Source organism: Cygnus atratus, chromosome 17, assembly GCF_013377495.2.
Source record: "Cygnus atratus isolate AKBS03 ecotype Queensland, Australia chromosome 17, CAtr_DNAZoo_HiC_assembly, whole genome shotgun sequence".
NCBI classification, from domain to species: domain Eukaryota; kingdom Metazoa; phylum Chordata; class Aves; order Anseriformes; family Anatidae; genus Cygnus; species Cygnus atratus.
Window position 1 is genome coordinate 3,423,916 of NC_066378.1, and position 8,768 is coordinate 3,432,683.

General features: G+C 56.9%; 1 protein-coding gene across 1 annotated transcript in view; it reads left to right on the forward strand.

Moving 5' to 3' along the window:
• The window catches only part of RBM19 (RNA binding motif protein 19), a 61,373-nt gene extending 53,336 nt beyond the window's left edge, over window positions 1-8,037 (forward strand). Inside the window, exons 24-25 of the mRNA XM_035556840.2 lie at window positions 320-444; window positions 7,290-8,037. Of these exons, the coding sequence (XP_035412733.1) occupies window positions 320-411 (92 nt within the window). The 3' untranslated portion in view covers window positions 412-444; window positions 7,290-8,037. The remainder of the gene's footprint in view (window positions 1-319; window positions 445-7,289) is intronic.
• The last annotated feature ends 731 nt before the right edge of the window (window positions 8,038-8,768 follow it).

An 8,768-nucleotide genomic window follows, 5' to 3' on the forward strand; every position in this document is an offset into this window, starting at 1 on the left:
AGAGATGTCCCTTCCCCAAGGAAGGGTGTGCGTGGTATCCGCGTCCTGCCGTGCGTCTGGGGGGGGGGCTCCTGCGAGCGCTCTCGGGCGTGGGGTGGGTGATTTGGGCTCCGTGGGAAGGGTTTCGGCGTCGCTGGCCTCCAGCGAAGGCTTTGGAGGAAAGGTGCAGGAGGTGTGGGGATTCACTCCGTGGTGCCGCGCTGCCGGGGCAGCTGGCGAGATGGAAGCGGCATCGCCGGGGGACGAGGAGGGCTGGAGGTGGTGGCGGTCGTGCGTGGGCCTGGCTTGTGATCCTCGCCTTTCTGTTTCCTCTCCCCAGGTTCCCCGAAGAAGAGGAAACGCTCGGAGGTTTTGGGTGAAATCCTGCAGCAGCTGGAAGAGGAGGAGAGCAACAGAGATGAGGCCATCTAGCCGGTCGTCGGCAGCTGCCTGCCGTCTGCCCAGGTGGGTACGGGGCACAGCTGGCCCTGCAGGGCAAAACGCCTCGGGCAGAGGTGCCAGGAGGAGGAGGAGGCTCCTGGGAGCGTCCAGGGACGTGCTCATGTGGGGCAGAGCAGGTGGGCCGCTCCTCCTTGGCTCGCCACGTGAGATGGGCACGGAGGGAAAACAGCCAAAACAGTTCCCCCACCTCCTTTTGAGACCCCCGGGCGGATCCTGCTGGGGTCGGGAGAGTCGGGAAGGCTCCGGTTTTAAGGGTGCCGAACACGTGGCGGTGACCGGGGGCTCGGGGCTGTCCCCGTGCCAGCGCCCTGTGCTCGCCCACGTGTGCCTGCGTGCGTGATGCACATCAGTGCCGCCGAGGCTGTTTTCCTCCCGGCAATACCTGCCTGTTGCTGCGAGGCGGTACCAATCCGCCTAGCAGTGGGATGCTCATAACCTCACCTATTACCGGACTTTGTTAAACCCACGGCACCGCCGTCTCCTGAATAGAGAGCACGTCTGGGCCCGGAGCCGACCAATAACCCTGCTAATGCATCCTCCTGCCTCGTGCCACGGGCACAGGCACAGCAGCGGGGCCCTCCTGATGAAAGGGAAGGTGCTTGCGTGACCGCAGGAGTACAAACGAGCTGGGTTAAATAACTGCCTGCCTCGCACGGCGCGTCTGCAGTCAGTGCCGGGGCCTGGAGATAACATTTGTTCCCGTGGAACAGCTCTGATTTAAGGATGCCTCCGCATGGACGTGCTGCCAGCACCTTCTCGAGATGCCGGGAGGAGGAAGGAGGGGACGGAGCAGCACCAGCGCTGCTTGGAGGCACGGCGAGCCCAGCTTTTTGGGCACGTCCCCCCTGCCCTGCTCTCCCCCGGCCGCTTGCCACCGCTTTGGGACGGTGTCTGCAAACCTCCCCCAGCTGGGCTCCTGGAGCCGGCGCTCCCTGCTTGAGAGCTCTGCTGCTTCCCAGCCCCAAAACGCCCCTTCCCAGCCCCAAACACTGCCCCTTTTCTGGGGAAACTGAGGCACACGTGTTAGAGCAGCGTTAGGAAAGGGGGAGTCAGCTGAAATGGCCGTACGCTCAACGTGGAGTGAGGGAATCTTGTTTCTTGTTTGTTTTTTACCTTTCTTTTTGCCCAGCGTTCCTGGTGGGGGTCCTGGGGTGGCACCAGGGGGGAGCAAAGTCGCGTGCCTCGGGGTGAGTCTCTGATCAGCTCAGAGCAGGGGCTCTGCATCTTTGGAGAAGAATCAGGTCAGCCAAGGATGGGGGCAGGATGGGAGGCGCACAGCACCGCCAGAAAGCTGAAAACCATCCCAAGATCCATGGGAAAAAAATGCTTCGAGGTAAAAGAACAAAAAATTATATATATATATATATCGATAGGTACAAGAGCAGGGGAGCAGGATCAGACAGAAGGATGGCTCAGCACCCTGCAGGAGGGAGGAACAAAAACGTGCCCAGCTGGCCCGAGCTGCCCCGAGGACGGAGGAGCCGAGCGGGTCCCTTCCTACGTGTGTCCCCCAGCCCTCTATTAAAGCAGAGCTTCGCAGGGTTGCAGGTTCGGGTTGGATTTTCCCGTGTTGTGTTTTTTTTTTTTTTTTTTCCCCTCTTTTTCCTCCCCTCATTGTCTTTTGTGGCGGGGCAGGTTTCTTGCTGAGCGTCTCTGAGGTCTGCAGCAGCGCCGAAAAGGATTAGCGCAGGCAGAGCATGTAGGCTTTAGAGAACAGAGCAGAGTTTGGTTTCAACATCTAATTCAATTTGTTCTGCCGAGATTGAAATATGAAATGGTTGCCAGTCAAACGTTCGGAGGGGGAGGAGGGAGGAGAGGAGGGAGAGGGAGCCTTCTCAAATTTAAATTTTAATGAAAATTAATTTAACCCTTTGATACGTTTTAAAACGCCTTATTGCCGTGGCTGGGATCGGGCTGGAGGACGTTCACGAGGGGCTTTTTCCGTACCTTCAAACGTAATGAAGATTTTCTTTCTCCCTTAATGATACTTATCTCGCTGAGCAGTTTGACATTGGTTAATTTTTCAGGCAATTTGGTATCGAGGAAATCTGTTTGATGTGTGCGGGGGTGGGGGGGGCTGTGTATGTGTGTACAGCTATCTGCCCGCACGTTAATTGTGAAAGTGCTGATTGCAGCGCCGGAGAACGGCTTGAGTTAATTCCTACTCCGCGAGCAAAGGCTCGGCTTCTTTGTTACGTAGGAAGAATCCCACGTCCCGCACCCTAAAATTACAGCAGGTTTAATGGGAATTTTCCGAGAACGAGCATATATCTGCTAGTTAACTTGAATTAAACCGAAAGCCTAAGTAGGTCTGCGCAGAATTCATCACTCCCCACTGCCTTTTTTTTTTCTTTCTTGGATCTGAAACGATCCTAACGATAAAATAATGCAAACTCTTGTAGCTGTCCACATAGTTATGGGAAATGGTCTCCCCCTGGTCCTTAGCTCCTTTGGAATTGGACGATGATGCTATTCAAACTCAGCCTCTTTGCTGAATCGCGGGGTTTTAATGGAGAGCCGGCTTTTCTTCGGTGCTGCCTCTTGGCAGAGGCCTCAGGGAGCTGTCACCTCCCCGGCAGAGAACCCCAAAGGGTCCGGGCTGGGCTGCGTGCTGCTGGTCCCCACTCCCAGGAGGGCACAGGAGCCCCGTGCCCGCATCCAGATGGTTTCCTTCCTGTCTCCCAGCTCTCCTCCTGTCCCTCGTCCCACGCCGCCTTTGCGAAACCCTTCCCCAAAGGCTTGCTGACGGAGCGGGGCTCCAGGAATGGTCGCCGGAGGACAAGCAGCACGTCTCCCCGCCGCAGGTTTGCCAGCCCTTGGCCAGCTGCGGGAAGAGCTCGGCTCTCCTGCGCCCTGCTTGCTGCCGGCTCCGTCGCAAGCCTCTCTTGCTGCGTGCTGGCACGGCAGCAGCAACGCTCCCAGCTTGGCTGCCTGCTCGCCCGGTGCGCTGTCTGCATACGCTTGAGGTTGGCTTGCTGAGCAGGAAGCACACGGTAAAGGTTCGGGCTCTACAAAACCCACTTCGGCTGCTGCTCCATCGGCAGAAGCAGTGCTGGGGCAGGGCTGCCGCCTGCCCGGTGCTTTCGGACCTCCCCTCGCTGCCTCGGTTTCCCCATTGCAGAGCTCCGGCTGGAGGCAGCGCCCCGCTGTGCGTGCAGGTGTGCTGCAAACTTTGCTACGTGGCAGCCGGGGCTTGCTTTTGTTCAGCCCCTGATTTCCCTGCCTCCTTCCATGGGCGACTGCAAACCTCTTTTCCCCTTCCTGCAGCCAGCACTCAAATATTTGCACCATGCCTAAGGGCTCTGTTGCCACCAAGGCAGCTCCTGGTACCTTGCCCCCCTTGGAAGGGAACAGCAGCAAGCTCAAATTGCCATGGGGACGCTTCTCGTGGATGCTGGTGGAGATTTGCTGGGATTTGGGGAGCATGAATTTCTCTCCTTAATGTTAAGCGCATCCGGACCTTGTCCTGGGTCTCGCTGCTCTTCTCCCGGTACCACCGTGTTCCCGAACAAGTCAGTGTTCAAAAAAAGGGGGCAGCGAGGAGCCCCTGCCCAGCTCTCCTTCCTCCGGAGCGCGCTGCTGCGTGACACGGACACGCTGCCTCCTGTTTTCCCTAAATATATGCATTTGAGAGGGAGAGAAATCGCATGGCAGGGCTTGAGATTTCAGACTTATCCATTCATGAATAATAATCAGGCTCAGTAATTCACAGTAAATGGGTATCCAAATTGGCTAATAAGGGAGGCTTTCACCCCAAACTGGAGCTAGGAAGAGAGGCAGAGAGAATATCAACAAACGTTGGCTGAGGCATATGTGCGCACGATGTGACCGGAATCGGTGAGATATGCAAAGCAGGCGGCGCAGGAGCGCGAGGCTCTGTCAGCGGGGTGCGGGAGCAGCCAGGAGAGGGAGAGCCCCAGGAGGGGCAGGCACCCCAAATCCCCTAAAGCTGGCTGGCAGCGGCCAGTGTCATCCCATGGGACAGTTGGCACCCTGGTCTTGTGTAGGAGCACGGTCCTGGAGAGACCCCAGCGTGCCACGACGCGTAATTCGTGCCACTTAATTAGGATCAGGGCGCAATTAGGATCAGGGCGCAATTAGGATCAGGGCTCTCTCGTGGCCCCAGGACCTTGTGGGTCAGTTTTCTCCTCTGCAGCCTCTCGCCGTGGTCAGGCTTTGCCTCTCACCCTGCTGCTGGACCCAGGGCTCTCGGAGGACGGGGGCAGTCCCTTCTCCCACCCACACCCGCGCTGGGGCACGCTGGGGAGCCCCGGGCTTTCCCAAGGGCTGCTTCGGGAGCGGAGCAAAAGCAGCCAGCAAATTCCAGCAAGGTGGGGTTAAAACCTTTGCCTTTTTGCAGAGAGGGGCGGGAGCCAGGCACGGAGCAAGGAGCAGCATGCTCACAGCATCCCGATACGTGTGACATCCTTTTCCGAAGGTGGCTGAAGCACTCACCAGCCCTCTCGTGCAGTAGGACGCCGGCTCCAGGCTTGTGCCGCTGTTTTTTGGCCTTTTTGTCATCGTTGCCACGCACATTTGGGATTTGCTCCACCTCCAGCAGCCTTGGACAGGGAAGAGTCCCCTGTCCTCGCTCACCCAGTGTGGTCGGTCGAGGTGGGGGTTAGGTTTCCTATAAAGAATCAGCACTTTATAGGAAAAACCTGCGCTGGGCTTTATGGCTCCTGGTGCTGAAAATGAAGGGAACCACCGACAAAGAAGGAAAACAGAGAAATTGTGGCATTAAGATGGAGAAAGAATAGTGAGAAGCACCTCTGCAGCTCTCTGGGTGCCTTGGTCCATAATTAGTGCTATTTAAGTCCGCATAATAGAGTCTCGAAACCCAGCCGCTGCCTGGTTAGGGGCAGGATGCCCCTCCGAGGCCCGGCTGCTGGCAGGCAGTGTTTTGCAGCTGCTAAATGACTTTTTAAATTGAGGAGAAACCCACAGCCACTTTTACAGTCCCCTCAGCTCGCTTATATAGGGCAGCACGATGGCTGGAGAGCAGCACGCTGCCGCTTGGCTGAGTTACCAGGTCTTGTGGTCCCGGTGTCCTCCAGCAAGGAACGGCGACGGACTCAAACTAAACGACGTGAAACTCTTCCTGAAGGCAATTTTCCCCCTTGCCACCTCTGCCGTGCCCCTCCCTGCATCCCTCCATCCCTTTCCTCCAGCTTAAACCTCCCCTTGTGGTCCGAAACCAGAGGTGGGATTTCGCAGGTGGAAGGAGGACATCCTCATAAGCCACGGGAGATGGAGAGGCATTTGGGCTCTTGCCTCTCCAGCAACCTAAACCCGAGTGCACTGGCACTCTCGGGGGATTTTTTTGGAGCTGGTGAAGCCTGGCCTCAGTTAGCATTGCGGGACAGCCCCGAGACTGTCTCCCCCACCAGGCATCGTGCTGGTAATTCCCTGCTGAGCGGCTTTGCAGAGGCTCCACGTGCTGGGACGGTGCCAGGGCTGATCCTGGGCTCAGCCGGGTTTTTGGGACAGGAGGGGTGCTGTGCTTGGGAGATGCTGCCCTGCTTTGGGGCAGTTTGATCTCAAAGAGCCTGCGACTCCAGGCAATCGCAGCCAGTCCTTGGCAGACTGAAGCAGACGGGGCAGCCACCGCAGCGCTGCGTGCCCTGGTGTCGGGGCTCGCACGGGTCGAGCCAAAATTCCCCCAAAAGGGCAGGGGACGGCCCCGTGGGATTGGCCACGTGGAGCCTTCACCCATGGCCAGGGCAGCGAGCTCTGGTGACACCTTGAGCGCTCAATTTTCCATTTTGTGGCCTGGTTTCTAACCGATGGAGTGGAAAACCTGTTAATTTCTCCTCTCCCCGTGGCTCCAGGCGGCTCAACCCGCAGCGGGTCCTGGTCCCCAGCACGGGAGCAGCCAGGTTTGGGACAACCCCGCTGGTGTCCGAATTAACCCAGCTGGTTTGGGCAGAGCCAAGCTAGGGGCAGACAACGGGGTGGCGGGAACGCAGAGCCCGTCCTACAGGCAATTTTAAGAACATGTCAGCAGGACTGATGAAAACCACCCATTTCTCAAATCCTTTTTGCATCCCCCAGCAGGATGGCCGGGACGGATGCGCCGGCGCGATGCGATCGGGGCAGCTGCCTCGCCTGGTGGCCAAAAACCAAGGCAGGCGCTCCTCCTACTAGAAACTGACCCGAAAAACGAAAAGTGGGAAGTTTTTCTGGAGGAAAATAAATATATACAGCCTCCGTGTTTCCGCTGCTGTGCCTCGAGTCCCTCGCAAGAGGCAGCGAGTGCGGCTGCGAGGCACGGGGCGGCTGCAGGCAGGGGCGTTGGACTTCGTTAGGATGCAGCCCTTAGATCCCCGCTCTCCCTCTGATGGCTGAGTGTGATTGACACTTACAAATTACCCAGCCAAAAGTGTCGAGTCTTTGACCCCTGAGTAACATCTTTGGCAAGCCTGAGATTTGCCAGCATTTTGTCATCTAATTACTACAAATCCCTTGAAAATTCGCTGCCTGGTGAATTTTTAATGCGGGACAATTTCAATGTGATGCAGCGCCCAGATGGGCACGCGCGCGTGCTCCTTCCGTCTGCCCCCCCTTGCCTCTCCTGATTCCCTTTCTTCTTTCTCTCCTTTATTTTTCCAGCTCCCTCCCCCAGCCCTTTTGCTTACCTTCCTCTGCCCGTCAGCATCACCACGTGTGGCTCCTGCCCTCCCCGGGCTCTGCGTCCCCCCGGGGGACGGGGCTGGGCGCCTGCATCCCCCCTAAATTCTCCCGTGCCCATCCCCATCCGTGTAAATCAAACTCGAGATGCGGTCTCCGTCTCGCCAGGGGTGACGGGTAGCTGCTGCACGCCATTCATTTTATTTCCCTCTTCTCAGGGCACTCGCTGATGGATGGAGAGGGAGAAAACCGCTGGGTTTTCGGCGGCGAGCACACCTGTTGCCAGCTGAGTCTGCTCGTCCCGCGAAGCAGAGGGCTGATGTACACGTCTCAGCTCTCAGCCTTTTAAACAGACCCTGAATTCGGAGCAGGAGGAAGAGCTTGTGCCCCAGGACCTCGTCTGAAACCAGCAGCAGGTACGGGGCAGCAGCACGACCCTCCCAAAGCAGCACATTTTTTTGGCACAGCGCCCTGGGGACACGGACGCTTGGCGCAAGGCCCCCCGCCGACCCTAAAGACTGCGGCAGAATTTGCTCTTAATCTCCGAATCAAATCGTGAATTGTACATTAAAAGCCACGCGTATGTTTTTAAAGAGTTTTCCAAAACTGACCGAAGCTGGGGTTTGTTTGGATTTGGTTTTGAATCCGCGCTCCCCACAGCCCGGCGGTTATTTCAGCCCGATAGGGAGATAAGCATATTTTAGGACCGAGGCCTGGGGTTTGCCGCATTCAGCTTTGTGCCTGTGTCATTTCTGTCCCTGCTCTTAGGCAATTGCCTCCCGTCTCTCCCTGCCTTGCTTTCAAAGGGAAAGAGGCTTTGCTTTTCAACCAGGGTACCGCTTTACATATGTACGCAGCTGATAAAGTATTTTCACTTCGCCCCCTTCCCCTCTGGGAATCGCTGTCTTACGGCAAAACTGTTTTGTCTGACAAGGACTGCAACAGATTACACGTGTTGGCTGCAAACACTGGGCCTTTTTTTTTTTTTTTTTTTTTTGAGAACCGCATACCTTAAAAAAAAAAAATCCCTACAAAACCTCCCGGTCTCTCCAGTGCCACGGTGAGCTCTGCCTTCTGCCTGGTCTCCCCAGGAGCGAGGTATGAGCCCAGCATCCTGGGACTGGTGGCATAGCAGCTCTCCGGGCCGTGTCCTGGTTGCTTTTCTCACGTGCCCAAATCCACCAAAGTCCCACTGATGTCACTCATTGCCTGGTCTGGCCAGAAATTTTGGCTGCAGTTTGGGTTGGGATTTCCCGGGACCCCTCAGCATCAGAGCGACGATGTCCTCGTGCTGCTGAGGACCAAGCACTGAGGTTCACAGAAATATTTGCTAGTAATTCCTCAGGAATTACAATTTTATATGCCAGCATTAGCCCCCCATTCATAAAATCACTTTGCCAGTTTCGGTGTTGCCTGGTGGGTACCTGGCTCTGGTCGATTGCTGTCCCTGGCACTGCACTCCCTGCTGCCTGGTACTGGGGGCAGATCCAGCGGTGGTGCCGTGTTCAGATGTTGTACACCAGGGCTGAGATGTGCCTGGATTTCAGAGGGAGAAAAATCAGGACTTTGTGCAGTGTTACAGAGGGCAACCAAGGCTGGAGGTGCCTCGGGATGGCGTGGAAACGAGGAGCTGTTTTGCGTGCGCGATCGTCACCAGCTGATCTAGGCAGTGCCTCGCATGCTTTAAAGGGAAAAGA